Source organism: Bemisia tabaci, chromosome 6, assembly GCF_918797505.1.
Source record: "Bemisia tabaci chromosome 6, PGI_BMITA_v3".
NCBI classification, from domain to species: domain Eukaryota; kingdom Metazoa; phylum Arthropoda; class Insecta; order Hemiptera; family Aleyrodidae; genus Bemisia; species Bemisia tabaci.
Genome location: NC_092798.1, coordinates 29,724,695 through 29,745,835, shown reverse-complemented (window position 1 = coordinate 29,745,835; position 21,141 = coordinate 29,724,695). Strand labels below are relative to the sequence as shown.

At 38.6% G+C, this 21,141-nt stretch overlaps 2 protein-coding genes across 7 annotated transcripts; both read left to right on the top strand.

Annotated features, from left to right (window-relative positions):
• Positions 1-401: 401 nt before the first annotated feature.
• LOC109034458 (uncharacterized) lies at positions 402-8,483 on the top strand. 2 transcript variants are annotated; one of them, XM_019047626.2, is made up of 6 exons: positions 402-606; positions 2,482-2,606; positions 3,975-4,152; positions 6,108-6,302; positions 7,613-7,724; positions 8,102-8,483. In XM_019047626.2, exons 2-6 carry the CDS (start codon positions 2,498-2,500, stop codon positions 8,309-8,311), a joined length of 804 nt encoding a protein of 267 aa, XP_018903171.2. In that variant the 5' UTR covers positions 402-606; positions 2,482-2,497; the 3' UTR covers positions 8,312-8,483. The 2 variants fall into 2 exon arrangements, with proteins under 2 accessions (XP_018903171.2, XP_018903170.2); XM_019047625.2 differs by having other exon boundaries at positions 402-627.
• Positions 8,484-10,250: 1,767 nt separating this feature from the next.
• Positions 10,251-20,798, top strand: LOC109034470 (cathepsin F). Of its 5 annotated transcripts, none has more exons than XM_019047640.2 (7): positions 10,252-10,969; positions 12,001-12,167; positions 13,018-13,117; positions 15,391-15,662; positions 16,310-16,468; positions 20,068-20,165; positions 20,608-20,798. In XM_019047640.2, exons 1-6 carry the CDS (start codon positions 10,660-10,662, stop codon positions 20,122-20,124), a joined length of 1,065 nt encoding a protein of 354 aa, XP_018903185.2. In that variant the 5' UTR covers positions 10,252-10,659; the 3' UTR covers positions 20,125-20,165; positions 20,608-20,798. The 5 variants fall into 5 exon arrangements, 4 of the variants coding, with proteins under 4 accessions (XP_018903185.2, XP_072157657.1, XP_018903187.2 ...); XM_019047641.2 differs by having other exon boundaries at positions 10,269-10,969; positions 16,310-16,409; XR_002009147.2 differs by lacking the exon at positions 20,608-20,798 and having other exon boundaries at positions 10,251-10,969; positions 16,290-16,468.
• The last annotated feature ends 343 nt before the right edge of the window (positions 20,799-21,141 follow it).

Here is a 21,141-nt window from a genome sequence, read left to right as displayed (position 1 = left end):
CTATCTTCAAAATGACATTAAGAGACACAGAGCCTGTGATGGTAGGCATCAATTAGGTTTGAAAAAGCCTAGATTTCTCCAAAAAAGAAAAAAAATCCAACTTTGAAGGGTAATTTCAACGAAAGCACTGTAAATATTAGTACTTTTTAAAAGCTAGCACGACTTTAGACTCTCAGTTTTGCACTATTCGAGGGACAGGAGATAAAATCACAGCGCATGCATTTCCTTGAAATTCGCATTAGGTGTACAAATAAGACGGTAAATATGAGGCTGTCAGTCTCAATTATTTTTTGACCCTTGAAAATCGTTATCTTGTGCGTTGTTACTTGTTACGGTTAAGATAATGGGTATCCTCATTTCCTCTGATCTACACAAAATTACCGGCTCTGACTGCTCAGAGTGGGGCGCTACTATTGAGTCAGTCGAAAAGAAACGATACTTGAGATTTTATCTTTTCTTATGAATTTAATCCGCTCAATTCGGTGGCAGTCTGCCGATCCCACTAAGTAATACAAAATCAGTGCGCTAAATTGGTTCATTCAAAGATTTCACCAAGTATTATTTTCAAAAGTTGATCTTCATTCTAGCTGCTCTAAGGAAACAAAGGTACCAAGTCTGTGATACGAGGTTAGTCCGTTAATTATTTGTAATATTAATATGTTAGTTGCTAAATTTTTACTGCCCTCGATTGGATTTAAAAATGACGCTATAAGAAATTTCTCCATGAAAATTTTCAGAGTCCGTTCGCTTAAAATACAGCAACTATTTTCAGTTAGCAAGGTAGCCGTTTGAATTTGTGTATAGAGTAATCTTCCTCCCGTTTTGCCTTTTTTCATCAATTCCTTTATTAAATAACTATATTCTACTATTACTGCATTCATTCATTTATGTTTTTAAACCAAACGATTGGAAATATTTATTGATGAAAAACTATACCTACGGCTTGATAACCGCTCGTCACCACGAGGCGCAACTGAGAATTGAGGATTGGCTCAGTGGTTTTGGGCATTTTGTGAGGGAAATCACATTTATTCGTGATATTCTGAAATTGGGTTATAGTGTGAAAAGCCGCCATTAGGCAGCGCTGATAGTGATATCATCGTGAAATTCCATGCTCCCCCGGAACACGCTTAAAAAATAACATTTTACCAAACTGGAAGAGGTCACTTCAACGGCATGTCAGTTTGCCTTCAAATTTTAGTGTAGGCAACCCAAACTCCCACGTGGTTGAATAGTGGTATCACCCCCCCCCCTAACAGTTAGATATCGGCGAATTTGTGGTAGAAACGATAACTTTTGTTTGAATCGCGACAACTTATTTTAATTTTTAAGTCTAAATTTAATTTTTTTTTATTTTTAAATTTAAATCTAATACTTTTATGTCGTATGAAGGTTCAGTTTGAATTTGGATGCAAGCGTATTTACCATTTACCAATAAACGGTCAGTAAGGCAAGTGCTCCCCTCACGCTGTTATCCACTGAACTGTTTTTTTAAACTTCCCACCCGGGAAGAAGAATATGAAAAGAGAGAGGAGAAGGAGAAGAAAAAGGATAAGGAGGAGAAGTAAAGAGAAAGGATATGTAGGAAAGGATAGAAAAGGATAAGCAAAAAAAAGTAAGGTGAGGAAAATAGAAGTAAGACGATATAGGAGAAAAAGACAGGAGAAAAATATGAAGAAAAGAGAAGAAGAAAAAGGAATAAAAAGAAGAAAAGAGAAACGAGAAGAATATGAATAAAAGAGAGGAAGAGAAAAGGAGGAAAAGAAAAACAAGAAGAATAAGAAGAGAGGAGGAGGAAGGAAGGAGTACGAAGAAGAACAACGAAAAAGGAAGATGAGGAACAAGAGGAAAGAGGAAGAACAAAGAGATAGAATAAAAAAAAGAAAATGAATATGGAGAAAAGAGGAAGAAAAAGAAGAGGAAAAAGAAGAGAGGAGAAATGAAAAGAAAAAGAAAAAAAGGAGAGAAGAAAGGGAGAAGAAGAAAAGAAGAAGTAAGAGACAGCAAGTAGAGAAGGAAGAAAAAAAGATAGATGAAAAAAGAGAATTGAGAAGAAAAAAAGTAAGGAGACAGAAGGAGAGGGAAGAGGGATGGAGAAAAGAGAATGAAGAAGAAAAAGAGGCTCGAGGAAAAGGGGAAACAAGAAGATGGGAAGAGAAAGGATAAGGGCCTCGTTGCTTCATCACACAACATTAAAATATGCCTTGAATAAACCCTTACATTTCACTACTTATGCACTGAAATGTGGGCGTTTGTGTTCCCAGGTAGTGTATGTATCCTCAGGACTTACCATGGCTCGAGTTTACATTCGAAGACTTTGCGTAGATGGGTGGAAAACTACATATTTGATGTTGTTTTATGTCAATTTCAGGCGGAAAATGAGGGAGTTGAGGGTGATAAATGAGAATAAGAATATATTTTAGAAAAACTATGAACTTTAAAGAGTTTTCTCTCCTCATATTTTTAAATGTTACTTTGCAGGACAACCGTCAGAAAAATGGAGTTAAAAATTTTCATCACTGTCTTTCTTGTTTGTGGGACCTCAATGCTCATTTCATGCGAGGCGCGTTCAGCTGATCTAACGAATGAAGCTGTAATCCACCCAGGTAAACATCGTCCTTGGGTCATTCTCGTTTTCTATCTCTCCTTGAAGAATTTCCAAATATACTCAAATTTATTTACAATGATAGAATAAACCACTGATAAAAAAATCGTACCTAAACTGTGCCTGAGACGATATATTTCTGATATGAAAGTGCGTCTGTAAGTGCGCTTCGTCATGCCATCATGTTGCGGCCACTTGATCAATATTTTGGAAGTAGGATTATGAGTTTTCTATTGAATTCAATCAGGAAATAAAACAATGACTGTGATTCGACGCAAATCCGGTCATATCTTGAGTGGTAATATCGATAGTGATATATAGTATCTCATAGATACTCAAACCTATAAATATGACCATACATTCACTCACACTTTCGGACCCTGTCAGACAAGCGTACACACATGTATTTAATTATAATATACCAAAGACATTTTGTCACGAAGCGATGATTTCAAAAATAAGACTTGCAATTATCCAAAACATGTATACAACAACCAGAAAATGTCTATATCACTCGTGTGTCAGAGCTTGACAAATAAGTGGCAAGGTATAAAATAGTATTCTTTATTTATTTTTCTAAATAAAACCACAGGAACACTTGCAGTTTGAAATATTAAACGATGAGCTGAAAGTCAGACTTACGAGCGACCAGGGACTTACTTAATACGACAGTCAATTATTATTCTAGTCGCATTGTTGTATGATTCAAATGCGGGATCCAAATTAAGTGAGCGGGATCCCCCCTCCCCCCAAACCTAAAATTGCAAAAAAACCTAAGTGCTCAGCCAAACTCCGTAGTAAAGCACGATTTACCTGACGCGTTTTGGGCAAATCCTGACATAATTTAAAAATCGGGTTTTGCCCGTGGGGCCAGGACAGATTGCGATTTTCCTAAGTATGCCGCGCAAAAATTCCGAATATTTAAAGAGAAGGAAAATACCAGCGAGCCGATTATTGAAATTGATAGACAAAGCTATAGACAATAGAAGACAAAATGAATATGGAGGGATCCTATTGGTGGAAGCGGGGTGGTTGCAATGGACAAAGGAGGTAGATAATAGACTAACTAACGAAAATCCACGAGAAACCCTATTGTTAGTCCATGATTTGCACCCTCAGTCCATAAGGACTCCCATTTCAACCAATAGGATTGCTCCGTACTCCCTATGTCTTCTTCGTCCATAGCTTTGTCCATTAATTTCAATAATCAGCCCGCAGGCTTGTATAAGCGTGACATCATAAGTGTAAAGTTTCATAATTTTAAGGAGAACCTCATAGGATCTATATATTTTTTCACTCCTATTTTTGAAAGAGTAAATCGATTATCTTGCGTTAGTGAATGTATTACTTTCCAATTTTATAATTTCAGAATTAATGAAAGAAGTCGGATTAAAGGATTGGATGTTCGAGCGACTAATCAAAAAAGCTCTGGAAGCCTTCAAAAGACTCATGAAGAAAGGAGACGCCAGTAAAAATATTCCAGTACTAGACCCATTGTACACGGCCGCAGACACGGCGTATTATAATTCAAATGATGGCGTTTTTGAGTGAGAATTTTTATTCTATAAATCGTATTTAATCGCATGAAATATTCGAGGCGTCTAGAACCAAAACTGGCAATCTCTATTGCCAGTCTAGAAATTGTGCAATCATATTAATTTTGAGCGAGGGGCAACCAAAACTTCTAGCTGTCTTTAACATTTTTCCAAGTTTTCTCGCTTGATAACAGAGAATTTACAAAAAAAAGAAAGAAAAGAAAACATAAACATGGAGGTTTTCTCGCGTTCTTTCAATATTAAAATTTTAATGATCGCATAATTTTTAGACAGGACAAAGGAGATTGCCGGATTAGGTTATAGACGCCTCATTTTTCGCATCTATTTTAAATAAACTCACAAAATACAACTTTGCAATCATTTTTCAAAATAAGTACAATCTTTTCCAACGTTTCTGTATTCCAAACTAACTCGACAAACAATATGTTGTTAAACTTAAATTAAGAGGCTAACCTTAGTCGTGGCTGCGTAAGCTTTCCTTCATTAAAGTTAAAAGGAACCATATACCTAGGATTTCACAGCTCTCTTGAAAAATGATAAAGTGTAGAATTTCTATTACAAAGCCTCCGATTCTGACTATACAGCACCTTTTTATCGAATACTTTACACAGGAACTTGTTTGAAAATGGTCGAACCCAATAGATTTATTAATTTAGAAAAATAAAAACAGGTCAAATTGAATTCAATTTCAATTTCTTCTTATTTAACGTCGAATTGCGCATTCGCTAGTGTGAAAGTCGCAGTATTGAGGGAATCCTGTGCGACCTCCACCTAGCCGGGTAAAATAATTAGAAGCGCCACGCCCTATGGTTGCGCCGTTAGCGGAAACAGCTCCGACCTCGAGCAACTATTTTAACTCTCCGGAGATCAAATTGCATACCCCATGGAAGGAAGGAGTTTCCAATGAATCCAGTTTACCATCAAGGATTATGATTGAATTCGTCATCGGCGCCGCAACGCTGAAAGTTCACCGCGACTTTACGCGCCTATTTTACCTTTCCAGGGATCAAATTGCAGTTTTATGAGTAAACTAACGGGAAAATAAAATAAAAGAGTTTGTAAGAGAGCTGGACTCGGAGAAAAGTATTTCTGGAATTCAAGTTATTGACCACGTTTTATCAATATTTAGAGATGCCCAAATTGTTCACCAGATACAAAACACAAAGTTTACAGAAAACCGGATAAAAGTATAAAAAATACACCAAGAAACCTTCAGCGTTTCACGGGGAGTCTACCCCTAGGAGGGGGTAACCTAAAGAGAGGGACGACATGAGAGCTTGTGACGTAAAGCCCGTGGGTCAAAAAGTGGTAGAAGACCTCGATTCTTGGAAAGCTGAGGCTTTTATAGCCTCTGCGACATCATGGGTCATGTTATGAGCTGGAAAGTCCCTATTGGACGGTTAGCTCGGCTGTCTTATTGTCGATCAAGTAATCATAATTAAGAGTTCAGAAAAGAGATAAGATGAGTAAATGAACTAAAACGATGGCTTTTTGAATTTAAACTGGCAAAAAACGAATTTAAAAATAAGCTGAAACTGAATTTTAAAAATTTGAAAAGTGGGAGATGGAAAACTGGAGGACGAGTTTAAAATTATGACGCAACCTTACGTGGCTTAACACCTGTTTTAAACGTGTTTTATTGGTTCTAGTTTCATGAATTACTATGGAGAAAATCGAAGCTCGGCGATGCTTGATTTTTCTTCTCTATGCGAAGAAAATTCTGCAAAAACTTCAAGGAATGATGTCAATTTGTACTCCTTTAAAAAAATAACATAGAGGCGGAGATTTTCAGACACCGTAAACGAAATATGCATGTCATTACGGACTTACACCGTCGATACATCCATTCAAATACCATAAGTATGTTCACCGTATGTTTGTAGATTCTGAAATAATTTTCCACACAACACCACATTTAACTCACCACATGCTATTTAATTTTGTAGATTCAAAATGGAGAGTAAGAATGTCACGACGACAGGGCTGTCCGAGTTTGTTGTCAACCATGTCTCGGCGAGTATGTTCAGCTTAAAGGCTGATTTAGACCTGACGTTCACAAACATCAACAGAAAAGGAACGTACAAAGCCAAAGCTTCTCTATTTCAAGACGTCGATGTATTTTATGGAGACGGATCATTAGAGTAAGTAAATTTTGGTTGGGATCATCATATGTCTATCCAAAATATTAAATTCGTCACCAAGATGGATCATATAGGTACCCTTTAGCCGCATATAACGTAGATCACAAGAAGAAAGGCATATCAAAAGTGGCAATGCCACGCAGCATTCTTCTCATAGAAGCGCAAGGAAAGAAGCTTGTAACACGAATGCAGAAATTGAGTATATTCGCAATCGAGTGCATAGGCGTAGCTAGGTCATTTTGCTGAGGGGGGGGGGGGGGGGGGGCTTGCTTACTTGCAAATACTTGCTTCAAGCGCCGTGGCACGCTGCGGCGCGGCAGGCGGGCAGCCAGCGCGAGACGCGCATTGGCGCCTACAAACCTAACAGGGATACTTCACGCGTTGCGCAACGCGTGAAGTATCCCTGTTAGGTTTGTAGGCGCCTGTGTGTCGCCGCTCCGCTTTGTGTTCGGCTCTAATATTTAATCTGGCGGAGTCAGCGTTATTCAACTCATGATTTTGAAATGTTTGCACATCCTGTATGCATGGATTATTCTCATTTTAATTGATGAAAAAAAATATGTATTAAAGGAAAATATAATGTATGTTTTGTAAATATTAAGGTGGTTCCGTATCAAACTTAATGATTTCAAAAGCACACGAATTTCTACACAATTTCTTGTAGCCTTTTATCATAGGCGTAGGTAGGTCATTTTGCTGGGGGGGGGGGGGCTCCACCACCGGGGGTCCTCCCCTGGAAATTTTTTGAAATTTTAACTCTATTTGAGCGCATATCGAGGCACTTGTGGCGCTAATCTTTCTTCAATTTCTGCCTAAAAATCGCCCAGTTTTATGCATTTTAAGGTTAAAATACTTTAAAATTGTTGCATTCAACAGGTTATTCTATTTATAGGCATCCTCTCACGGGCCACGGCGACAGAGACTTTACCGTTGAAGAAGGTGTTTTTGTACCATCCAGAATTTCTGGGGGGGGGGGGAGCAGATGATACTATTTCCAATTCTGGGGAGGGCCAGCCCCCCCCCCCTTCCTACGCCTCTGATCGAGTGTGGTAGGAGAACAGGAAAATTTTCTCCTTAAACACTCAATTTCAATAAATACGTCATTACACCGTGAGTGTATCCATGTCTCTTACGGATGTAGCATATCTACGTTTACAGGAATTATTCTCCGCTCTTTGCCCTTCACTTCATTCATCGTCATAGTTTAAACACAATGATGTTCATTTTCCGGGACGTAAGATTTTTCGTCACAGCCATTAAATTTAAATGTTAGGTTATTTATATGTGTTTTCTTTAAATTTATGTTTCAGTGAGAGCGTTAGCAACTTAAACATTTTGCTCCACTTACACTTTGGTCTCAGCCTTAATAAAATACTATACGTCAAAGAAGTCGGTGTCAAATTCAATGTGCAGCAGGGCTCGGTAAGTTATTTGAAAATTCTGTAAAATTTCATGGGTTCTGCTAAACATTTCTGATGAGGAAAGAAAAAAGGTTGGGTACAGAAAAGAAGTAAAAAATGAGCGCATTAAAATTCAAACATCGCGGCAACTTGTTCTGCAACGTTCAAAAAAGTCATGCCTCCTTATAATTTGATTTTGATTTGATATATGAGATATTTCGAGGTAATACCATGATTTGTTTATCTCGATAGTTTTTGAGAACACAAAAAAAAAATTACTTTCGATCATATTTCTGTACCTTGATTTGATAGAATTTAAGACAGGTGGTTTTAGCATGCGAATTTGTAACGTTCGGTAATTGGCGGAGTCGCATTTTCATTCGTTCATTTTGATTTCAGGTGAATTTGGATGGACTTCTGAACAACAGCAAATTAGGGAAGACCGTGAATAAAATTCTTTCAGATGGAGGAGCAAATTTCGTAAATAAAAATAGAGAAAGGATCCAACCTCACATTAATGAAGCTGTCAAGACAAGAGTATCGCACCTCATCGATGGAATGACACTGCCAGAATTGATTCAGTTTTTGGAAGCTCTAATCAATGCGTAAAATACACCATTGAGTTGGAAGTATTTAGCTTGGAAGAAGGGCCAACAATTTTTTAGAGCCGGTCACTTTCTCATGTGATGGAAAAGGAGGAGAGAGCGACACTATTTATGTGAAAATCAACAAAATAAATAAAATATTCAAAATTGACCAATAAACTGTTTTTAAAATCCCATATGAGCTACCTAATAAGCTCCTTCGTTGAGGAATGTAATTTGATATCAGTAAAGGACATAATTCGACTTCCTCACCTGCTATCTTTGCTTAGGGTTGCATAGTAGATAAATTTCCGGATGAATATACATATCCGTTAAGAAACACGGTACCCTTCAGGTGGGTAGATTTTTGGATTGTTGCGGCATGAACGGAGCAATGGCAAAATTGGAACAACGCAACGCACGTTTCCGGATTGCGACATCCCAGAATTTCCGATGTTACTTTATTTTTTTGGAAGCGAACAAACGAAAGACCAATATTTTGACATTATCGTAGCGATCGGAGCAACATTCCGTAAAACAGCTCAAAAAGAATCTATTTGCAAAAATTGTGCCGTTAATGAGTAATTGTTTTTGAGTGAAGAGAATAATGCTGTCTTAAACATGCATCCATGGCTATGACGTATGTACGAATTGTGCGGGGTACGTACTGTTTAAGTATAAGTTTAAAAAACTGCTTTTATTAAAAATTAAATTATTAGTTTATTTATAACTTTGAAAGTTCTTACTTTTGCTTAACTTAAACTTTTAATAAATCAATATTAATAAATATATATATTACAATCCAATATAATTAAAACACGTGCGTTAAAAGAAATTAACGGTTCGATTGAAAATTTAGCAGAAATCTGTAGGATGATTCAAAATCTGTAAAAAATCAAATGAATGATTGTTCACTGGTTTTTAATTGAAGAATAGAAATTAAATACGCACTTTACAACGTCACAAATCAAAATAAGCATCATCCCATCATCGAAAGGTTGGTATTGAGGCAATGAACATGGAACTAATTTTCGGTCAATAGTCTCCTAGATTTTAGCTCATCTTGCTTAAAAATCAAATTTCCAAAGGAAAAATCTAGATTTTTGTACTGCTTTTTGAGCAACATGTTACCTATACGGGTATTAATGTGTGTCAGAGGACGATTTTTTTCACTCATAAGTATTTTAGTAGGTATACAGTTTGATTTCTGAACCTTCCTCTATTCCGAAGAGAAAAAAAAGGAGGTGTTTGCATCTTGAGGTTTGTTTACCCTGTGACGTAGGTCGCTACAACCTGGCCAGCGAAATCCGGAATTTGAAGTATGAAAAACGAACCATAATGTCCGAATTTTTTGCTTACATTAACTCATGATATAATTTCAAGTACTTTTGATAGAATGACTTTTTTCCATAAATTACACCATTTCCAAGAAAATCGACGATAAAGCTCGTCGTACCGACCCACGTCATCAAAAAAAATTCAAGATGCCCGGAATGCAAACACCTCCTTTTTTTTCTCTCTATGCCACTACTTCACATTCTTGCCCAGAAAAGTCAATTTTTGTGAGACATCAATTGAGTAGTCAGATGCGCGGGGATTTGCTTAAAAATAAAGTTTTAAGTGATCACCCAAAGAAGGAAAACTGTCAGTGGCTTGGCGTGAATTGCGATGTATCGATTGTTATGCCATTTTTAACTATGGTAAATAATCGATTGTTAAGGTGTTCGCTGCGAACACCCTGTTTATCGATACTTTTTTATAGGTTTAACTGGCATAACAATCGATACATCGCAATTCACGCCACGCCACTGAAAACTGTTTTAGGTAACTTCCGAATCGAGGACCCAAGACTTTGCAGGATTAATTGACAACAAGAGAACTCGCGAACAACTTTCATTGCGAACTGAAGTTTTTGAATCCTAAAATTTCGGAACTAAACGATTAAGAGCAAAACGCGCTGGATGCATACTTTGGTACGACATTTATTGGTACCTAATATTTCAAAAAAGAATATTTTTCACTGCTTGAATGAACCCATCCAGTCAAGAAGTTTTCGCATGAAAATGTGGGGTTATGTCAGATGCAAATAGTACCGAGCGTGTAAGGAAAATTCACCGTCAATGAGTGAAATACGGGAATGGTCGAGACGATATTTAATCGTTCTAGTTTTAATGAGACATCGTTCGCGGTTAATGGTCGGTGAAAGTGGAAAACCGTCGTCAAATCCCGTAAGTCAAAGGAGAGGGTTTGTGCGGGAGTTCTGTTGTTTCTTTCGAAAACTTCGGTTGAGCAAGTGGTTTTGCAGATTACTAATACACCAGCGTATATCGTCACGTCCCTTACAGTACAGCTGCATGTCTTCCGCTGTCCTATATGAGTTTATTGTGCTCGTGGTTTATTGTGTGTGTGTTATTACTTAACGACGCGAGTGCCCAGGATTCCCGGACGTATGAGCATATTTCACCTTCACCGGAGAAAATTACCTATGGAGCCTTGACTCCAAACGAAACTGAGCTACTGTTCGACTTATATCTCAGAGATTATGACAAAATGTACAGGAGTAACGATTTTAGAAGGGAGAGGTTGGATATTTTCAGAGAAAATTTGCTACGTTATGATAAGATGAATGAGGCGGATAGGGGAACTGCTGTTTATGGCATCGATCAGTTCTCTGATTGGACATGTGAGTAACTTTTTAACTACGTAGGGCAACTGAGACTGATTTTGTGCTACGAGAACCGTTCCACTGATTGAATTTCAATCATTGAAATGCAGTTTCTTGGACATTTTGGATCAAATCATTAGCTTTCAAACGCGACCCTCTAAAACTTTCTTGGATAAAAAATAACTTAATTTGGGGAAAGGCTGCAAGAGGGGGACAAATCAAAGGAAAACCCCGGGACATTTTAAAATAGTTACAAGTCCATTATCAACTGTTAACGAAAAATAAATAAAAATGAGTCGTCGATTTGCTGTTACTGTGAGACCGAGACTGATTATACGAGGTAAACACACTCGGCCCAGTGTAGTAAAATCAAAGCGCGTAAAAACAAAGGTTATACTAAGGTTGGAAATTTAACTACCAGCTCTCTCAGGACGGAAAAACTGGAAAAACTTCTTGGATAAAAATTACCTATTCACTGAGGGCTAAGATATGAAGTTTTTTCAAGGACGGAATGATGACAAAATTAGCTCTTACAGGCGGAGGTAATTTCGTCTGAGTTTCTGTGAGTACAGCAGTGAGTACAGCAGTGAGTAGTCTGATTGTTGTTTCATCTCTCTTGCACTTAGAGGTATCCCATTAGAGAAACTGGGATAACATTTCTAGCCCTTACTACTGAACTTTCAAAGCTCTTTTTCGATTTGATAGTTCTACACACATGTTTCTAGAGCTTTTGAGTTTAATACTAGGTATTAAATGAGGTAATTATTGATTTAATTATTGAATTTAATACTATTAAAAAAATCGCTAGTTCTAGAGCCAGCAGCACAACAGGGTGTTTTTTTCAGAAGTCACGCTGAAGATTCACCTTCATCGAGGAAGCTGGTTTTAGGAAACTCTATATAAGGACCTTCAGGCTTGGAAAAATGCCTTTGAAGGATGCATTCGAAAACTTCTGTACTATCGAACAATTCTCATGTTCGATACGGTTCTTTAAACGCCTCTTATAGTTTTTTCCCCTTCAGCCCATTTTTTTTTTTTTTTTGTTATAGTTGAAGAATTTAAGCAAAGAATATCAGGGATAAAAAAAGAACCATTTGACTTAAGTGTGAACGAAAGCATGGTATACTATGATGATCCATCTCCTGGGGATAAGAAGATAATTCCCGAAAACTTTGACTGGAGAGACGAAGGAGTAGTGGGCCGTATTAAAGAACAGGTTCGTATGATTTTAATATAAGGATAAAGATCAATTACTATAGTCACTCTGTGACCACAAAGGGGCGAATTATTATGATCTATAATTGAGTTCCTATCTAGCATGAAACTAGCAATATGATTTCCACGTAGCGAAACTTGAGAGAAGATGTCCAATACAGTTGGTAATTTATTTCCAATTGTACTTCCATTTTATTTCCATCAATTTGTAATTTATTGGTAAATTACCTTGATCAATCAATCCAGGAGAAATTTTTACCCAATTTACCTACAGATAATAATGTGGCCAATAAAATTAAAAAATATTAATACCGTATCTGCTGAACCATACCGAACTTAAATGATGTGGACTAAATTATGACGACGATGAAGATATGAGGACTTCATCAAAGGGTGTCTCAATGACGACATCAGTACATGTCCCGACTACGTCATCAACGGTTGCCATTATAACATCTTCAAAGTTTTAAGTATCTCTTATGATGTAAAATATTTTTAAATAGGTAAAACGGGCCTTTGGGGCCTTTTTAGTTTTTGAAGTTTTGAAACGTGGTGTATATACGAGATTGTGGACCGCTGGACAGACTGAGATGAAAATATAGAGCAGTTTTTACTTAAATGCTTGTTATGTACTGAAAAAATCTTCTTCATCTACCAGTTATGATTGAGGTCAGAAAGGATAAGAAAGGTAATCATGATTTCCAAAAAATTGTGATGACAAATCAATCAAAGTTGTCGCGTGCAGCTTTTAATTCTGCTCTCGCAAGTTTTCTTTTTCTTAAAAATCCGTAAGTTTGTCTTAACTTTATTTTTATTCGTATTTCATCACGTCTTATTTCTTGAATCAACAGGGGTTTATTTGCGGTTCTTGTTCTGCGTTTGCAACCGTGGCTACTCTTGAAATACTTTACAGCATTAAGCACCGTTCTATCAAGTATTTTTCAGAACAGCGTAAGTCTGAGCATTCTCCCATTATCGGAGGAAAAATTTTCATTCTTTTTGACGAAATGTTTACGACCATTTCGGGTACCTAGAGGGGGTTGAATTCCAAGAGCGCAAACTCTAAAAACGCAGTTGAGGATTTGCTGAGTCGTTTGCGCAAGAGATTACCCTTGAAACTGGAGAAAAAGAAACAAGGAAAACTTTAGGTATGATAGAAATGTGGTTGCAATGTAACAAAATTTCTACAATGACACGATGTTGAATAGCGTCTGTTCAAAAGATAAACGCGCACATAATTTAAATGAGTATGTTTGTGAAGGTTGCTCAAGGGCGAAAATAATCCTTTAAACATGAAAATTTGAAGAGATTTATTTGATTTTTGTCAACTAGGATTTTATGTTTGGAACTTTAGGTCGGCTTTGTCTAAATACTTCGCCACTGAGCGAGCAAGAGAAATTAGTATTGCATGCCACAAACGGTACATGAATTTCACTCTAACGCCCAGATGCAACTCTTTGAGCTCCATAGATGTCGGTGTTGCATACTCGCGGGAGAGAAGGAGTTTTTACTCCCTGGGCATTCATCGCTTCCTCCGCGGTGTGGCGCAGCAGCGGAAAGTACAAAGAGGATCAAAAAAGACAGAGCGCCTTCAATTCCCCATTTCTACTACAAAAACACGCTGGATGTGAGTATCGTTTGTGCTTAAGTTTTATTCCTAATGTCTTAAAGGTGTCTTTGTAGTATACACGAAAAATTGAAAGCGCTCGGTTCTTTTGGATTCTCACAACACTGCCAGCCACACCGCGGGTGAAGCTGTGAGCGCCTACTGAGTCAAAACGCCTGCAAAACCGTGTGTATGCAATAGGGACATCCGTGAAGATCGAATAGTTGCATGCAGGCGCTATAACGAAAATCATTAGGTACTCGCATGCGATAGTAACTGAGGACTTTTTACTTATTTCTCTTGTACCTTACCTTAATTCCAGCATTTCAAATTAACTGTGCCAATAATGTAAACTATAGGTATCGAAAAAAAATTATTGAAGGAGCGCCTCATAAAGCTCAGTTAGCCCAAAGCTGATTACGGAATGAGGCAACCAAACTAACAAAGGGATAAAGTAAGGTGTATCATGTGCAACTGAAAGCGCTTCAAGCTATAATCGATTATTTTCTCCGACGAAGCCTCTTAAGGAAGCTATTTCCTACCTACTTAAACCTTTAATAGAAAAGTTAAGATGCAGGTGATCAATTTTCCATTCCTCACAAACGGATCAAAAAATTGAGCTACCAATTTTGACCTCCGATGCTCTGCGCTGTTCATTTAGGGATCAAGAAAGACTCAATCAGAATTTTTCAGAGGTTGTCTCGTTAAGATCATATTATATTCAGGGAGGTTGAGTGACAAAAATAAGCTTTATCAACAACCTCCTATCCTTTTGAATTACGCAACTCTGACCCCAAGTTTTCGGTGGAAAGAGCAAATTCTGAAAAATAGCGGGAAAATTATCTTCAGTACTGAAAAATATTATTCTTTTATATTTTTTTTTTCTTTAAGAGGGAAGCTTACGTTATACTAGACTCGACCCGCCTAACCTTTCCTTCGTAAAACCTAGAAAGGCAACTGAGGAGACTTCACACTTCGTATAAAACTTTGAACAGCCCCTAGACTCATTTTTATTGTATTTCTAAGGCAGGTTGATAAAATTAGCTATCTTAGGTTGAAAGAAGACAGAATGGAGATGATGCATGTGTGAGGAATTTGCGATTTGACTATTGATTCTTGCGTAAAAGTTCACGAGAAACACGATGGTGCCACTGGTTTTCTCTGACATTAACTCCCAAGCTCAAAAAAAGCTCTCAAGTTGAGGCCAAAATGGAGGGGATATCCCACGCTATCCTGAGAGTCCACCTCTACATCAAAACAAACTCTTCATGCAAAGATAGGGAGCAAATACATTGACAGGGCTGCCACTTTATTTGGGGACTCCAAAACTGAAAACACGGCAACCCTGCTAATGTACTTGCCCCTATCTTTGCATGGAGAGTTTGTTTTGATGTAGAGGTGGACTCTCAGGATAGCGTCGGATATTCCCTCCATTTTGGCCTCAATTTGAGAGCTTCTTTTGAGCTTTGGAGATGATTTCAGAGAAAACCAGAGGCACCATCGTGTCCCTCGCGAACTTTTACATAGGAATCGATGGTCAAATCGCAAATCCCTCATACATGCAACATCTCCATTCCTTGTAATTTGTTTTTCCATTTATGCATGGGTATTGTTTAAGAGCTCCTTGATTGTGACACGAGGTCACGTGGATGCGGCGGAGGTTGGAGTCATAACATGATCAAATATGTGCAAGAGGCCGGGGGGTTGGAATCAGATAAAACGTATCCTTACAAGGGCGAAAACGCGACAAGTGAGTGCCTTTTTGACAAAGATATGGCCATCCTTAAGGTGCGGCGTCTCGTGATGGTGGAACCCGACAGCGATATGATGACTGCACATGTCTGTAGAAACGGCCCCCTCGCCGTTAGTTTAAGTGCCGAATCCCTATATGTAAGTACCTACGAGATATATACCTATATATATACCTAATATGCACGAGAAAATTGTATTGCGAAGTATGAGGGTCTTTAATGAGCTAAATTCCAGGGATATTTTTCTTATTTTTTTCTGAAATGGACAGTAAACACTGGAAAAAAACACATTGGATCTAGAGTCCAGACTCTTGAAAGCATTGACAAGAAAAAGGACTCTTGACTCTTGACTCTTTTTTTTTTTTTTTTTTTTTTTTTTAGTCATTCTCCTGATAAATGCCAAAATATCGTCACGAAAACTACACGGAAAAAAATAAATTTCTGATTCAACGATTCAATTGCTAAAAACAGTGAGTGCAATGTTTCAACGTAGATTTTACAACAAAAAATGCTACTCTAACCACATTGTAAACTAATTTAACCACGGGGATGGTTAAAGTAGTATTTCTTTGTTGTAAAATCTACATTGAAACATTGCACTCACTGTTTTTAGCAATTGAATTGTTGAATCAGCAATTTATTTTTTTCCGTGTATGCAAAAATATTGCTGCAGCGTTAATTTTGGCAGTCACGTAAACACAATTTTTTCTACTCCACTTTTTGCCGGGCGGGAATTTTGTTGATAAAATGAAACATCTTATCACAGATTTCTTCATTCGATATCAGGGCTACCGTGGAGGAGTCATGCATCCACCCAGTAGCGGCTGTTCCAAGGATTTAGAGCATGCGGACCATGCAGCCACAATTGTCGGTTATGGAGTATCGGGTGTGTATTTATCTACTCGTAATTACATCGGATATAGTGGCGCCAACAACAAAAGTATGGTAAAAATCACTCACAATATCAGAAAGACGCACAGATTTTCAACACTAATACGCAACTTAGCTGTGTGTTACTAGAGCTGTGTTTCAAAATACCACAGGAATGCTTATAGCCGACTAAAGAAGGCTACAGAAGATCATATAGCTGGCTGTAGAATGCGGAGAAAATCATACGGCCGGACGGCCGGGCTGTGCGAAGCGATAAAAAATTATGCAGCCGGGCTATAGTTCCTATCGCCAGGCTTTACACATTATCGCCTGGCTATTGCTTTTTCGCCATCGATTATAAAAGGCTACAAGAAATTGTGTAGAAATTCGTGTGCTTTTGAAATCATTAAGTTTGATACGGAACCACCTTAATATTTATAAAACGCACATTATATTTTCCTTTAATACATATTTTTTTTCATCAATTAAAATGAGAATAATCCATACAGGATGAGCAAACATTTCAAAATCATGAGTTGAATAACGCTGACTCCGCCAGATTAAATACTAGAGCCTAACACAAAGCGGAGCGGCGACGCACTGGCGCCTACAAACCTAACAGGGATACTTCACGCATTGCGCAACGCGTGAAGTATCCCTGTTAGGTTTGTAGGCGCCAATGCGCGTTTCGCGCTGGCTGCCCGCCTGCCGCGCCGCAGCATGCCACGGCGCTTGAAGCAAGTATTTCACACCAGAGGTATTGCACAGTATCATACGAAACTGGAGGCGCTCTAATATATTAGGAATGGCAGGCATCCATCAAAAGTACGGAGATTTCCTCGCAAAATAAATCAAGATACTACGGCCCAAAAAGAGAGGAGTGGTCCAAAAACTCACTAAGTCCTAGCATCCGTAATTGGTAACGTTTAGCATACACTTTATCGCCTGGCTGTTGCTTAGTCGCCATCGGCTATAAAAGGCTATAAGAAATTGTGTAGCCGGCTATATGGAAGCTATTGGAAATCTTGCAGCCGGCTGTAGGTCTATGGTATTTTGGAACACAGATTCTACTGCCAATTTTTACCAGGGCGCGTAAGGGGGAAAATTCTCGGTGACTTCGAGAATACTGTTCTTAATTTCCATTGTCATTGACACACAAGGGACTTAAGGAAACAAGGGTTTATCACAAGAGATGCTACGCAGTTATGCATTACGCGTTACGCTTATGATTTTATATTATGAGTGGAATTTGGTGGACAAATTAATTTTGCACTCGGGGGCCCTGCTTTCAGCCCATTTACTTTCTTCTTATTTATACTGTGTCCGTTCGGCCTGCACTGAGGACTGCAGATGGACAGAAAGCGAGAGGACTGAATGTATAAAGTTATATTGGTATATGCACAGAGAAACTATAGTATTTGGACAGCTGAATTTCGACTTGATACTTTCTGCAGGGGTGTAAGCTAATTGAAAGAGAGATATAATTGTAAAATTTAAAATGTGATTTAAAATTTAAATTTTAAATTTTTAAATTTAAAATGCAGAGGCGGATACAGCAATTTGGCAGCACCGTGTTTCCTCCATATTAACCTATCTTGTCGGGGCACCTGACCCCTCCAAGAATCGATACATTTCCATATGTTACAAAACAAAACAGGGCCGGATTTACCGACTTGCCGCCCATGGGCCACCTGTATTTTGCCACACCCTTCTCTTTCTTTTTGAAACATAAATAAAAACTATCAAGTGAACTTGCCGGAGGAAAAGGGGTGCATAAGACACGTTCACTCGTGTTGGACACATTTTTTGCGAAAGCCCTGTCAATACTACTAGCAAAAGTTCACGGAACTTTGCGCGAAAGTTAAGTTCCGTAAACCTATCTCTGTGTAGACAAGGCCTTCCATTTATAAGAAATGAACGAAAAAGTTAAGGACGAACAAACATAAATGTGGTTTAATTTCCACAGCCGCGCCGCGTTGCGTCTCGCTGACCGCACTGTGCAATGCGTGAAGTATTCCTACAGTCTTGTAGGAGCTGTGCGTTTCACGCCGACCGCTGCTGAACGCACTGTGCTTGACTGCTTGACGCAATGCGTGAAGTATTCATTCAGTCTTGTAGGCGCTATGTGTTTCACGCGGACCTCCGCGCCGAGGGCTCCTCCTTTTCATCTCAAGTCCGCGTCAGCATTGCGCTATTTTAATACCTACATTTAAAAAAATTGCAAAATTTGCCGCCATGGGCCGCGGCCCATTTGGCCACCCCCTAAATCCGGCCGTGAAACAAAATGTTGCCAATTTTCTGGATCCGCCGATGCTGAAATGAAAAACACAGGCATCACACTCACACACATGTTATATCTGGATTTTTATGCGGGAATCCGCGCCCTCCATATCTTTGAAACCGGGACTACATCTCACTCGACTGAATGGTCGATCCAACAAATTTTCAAAGAACTTTCGTAATGCATAACCGTTCTGCATAACATTTTCGATCACAAAGCCCCGAAAATTGTAAACCAAACCAATGTTAAAGTGGTTTGCAGTTTAAATATTGTAGCTTCGAAAAAAAAGCTGATTCGCTTGAAAGTCTAACGAGGCATGTCCTTGACTCGAAATTTCCGCGTCATGATGCAAATTTCCATTCTACTGTCACTGAAATGAACTCAACTTTATGCAAATACACACCACAGTGAAGTCACTGCTTGGGTCGCTGGAAAAAATATTTCGTTAAAATCTTTAAGTCGAATTTTTCGCCCAATCCAGGAAAATCCGTCTGGGTACTAGAATTTTGCCTCTTCTGACAAGAGTCTTTTTATCAAGGGCCGGGTCATATCTTTGAAAACAAGTGAGGAGGAAAACATTAATTTACACCTGGTATTGGTTCTGGTGAGAACTTGGCTCTTAAAATGCCCAAGCCGGGTCAAATTGACCCAAAGCTTGCTGAAAAGCCCTATCCTACGGGTTGTACGGGGCCGGTACATACAAGCTTCCGATACAGGTCGACAAATACGCCATCAAAAAGAATCTGAAATCGTGTTGAAAAAAAGACAAGAATCGAGCGTCAAGGATTTTTTTTTGACAACAATTATACCGCTAGAAATCCCTAGTCCAGTCAAATTGACCCTCCTATCTTTTCCTAGGGTCTATCTCATCTTGGTGCCGGTGCATACGAGCTTTAGATTATAAGTTTACAAATACACCCTAAAAAGAATCAGACACCAGATTGAAAAAAAGAAAGAAATCTAGTGTCGATACAGCCAAAGATAGGAGCAGAGAAGATATTCTACCCTCGTTTTTTAGCTTTCCGCCCGAATCTTAGTGACAACTGATATAGCAGAGAATTGCGATTGCACGCCTCTATATCGTGCCTTCAATTTTGCACATGCAACACGGACATCCATCAGGCACGAATAGTCGTATCTCTGCGCCGTCATCAACCCGCGTCCTTTCCCTTAATTTATTTCCAAGTTGTGTTGATTCAGTTTGTCTTATTTGTAGTGGTGCTTCAAGGGCTACGTGAGCAACACAATCGAATATAGCAGGGAGGCGAACAGTCGTAAACAGATCCGAACATCATGGTTAAGGTCTCCATGCTAAAAAGTTAGATTTTTACAAAAAGGTTCCTAATTTTACCAACTTAAAACGAAAATGTTTGCCTTTTTTTCTTATTTTCAGAAGTTAGATCGGAGGATGATAGAAATCGGAAAAGAAGTTTACCTTACTGGATTGTAAAGAACAGCTGGGGTAAAAATTATGGGGGTCCTCGGGCGAGGGTGAGTATAGTGAGTATATTAATGGTAAAAATAATAATTGTATAATACTAATTATTTTATGAATAATTTTGATGCTGATTCTGTCACCTGCTGCGCTAACGATGGCGCAGCTGGAAAAATAGGCCTATACTGATTGTGAGGAAAAATCCAAGCTCGCAGCTAGGGAGGAGTGCTTGGGGGCTCTAGCCATCCTCCATCCCCGAAAGCAAAAGGCTGTCTAGAGGCGACGTGTGAGGCGCGACGTTTCATTTTCTCTTGCACAAAATCAACGACGAGGGGGATAGGGGGCCTTTTAAGTAGCGCGAAAAAATTGAGAGGTTCTAGTCCACAATTTGTACGAACCCCCCCCCCTCTTCGCCGCAAGTCTGTACCGGCTGTATTTTTCGATGATTATTAATTATTGTCACCTTTTATATAATTTGTTTTTCTCTCTGAATCGCAGGGCTATTTCTACATTTACAGAGGTGATAACACTTGTGGAATAGAGAACAAACCGACCGGAGCTGTTGTGGAGTAACATCAATGGGGCGGATTCGGAATAATACATCAACGATGTATGAGAGTAATAATTCATATGTTTTCTGGGCGTAATAATTAGAGTATTCTGAATAAAATGATAGCATTGATAGAGTATCCTTTTTTGCCTTATTTAACATTCATCTTGCGACTACTCGCGCTAACAGTTGATTACCTCGTTGCTGTCTAAAGCACTGAAGCATGGAATAAATGTTCGTCTCGATGACTGGACCATCTTTTACACCAGGATCAATAAAGTGACGACACCTTGTTTGTTTTCCTGATTTTCCGTGCGAGTGTAAATTAAACGCTTGCGTACAGTTGTTAATTAGTCTGTATATAATCAGTTGCCTCCATGCATAAACGGAACTTCTATAGGGCTGAGGGGGGAGGGGGGTCTGGCTTGCCTCAATAATGACTAAAAATGACATACTGGTTGTCAAGTTTTGATGTCAAAGTT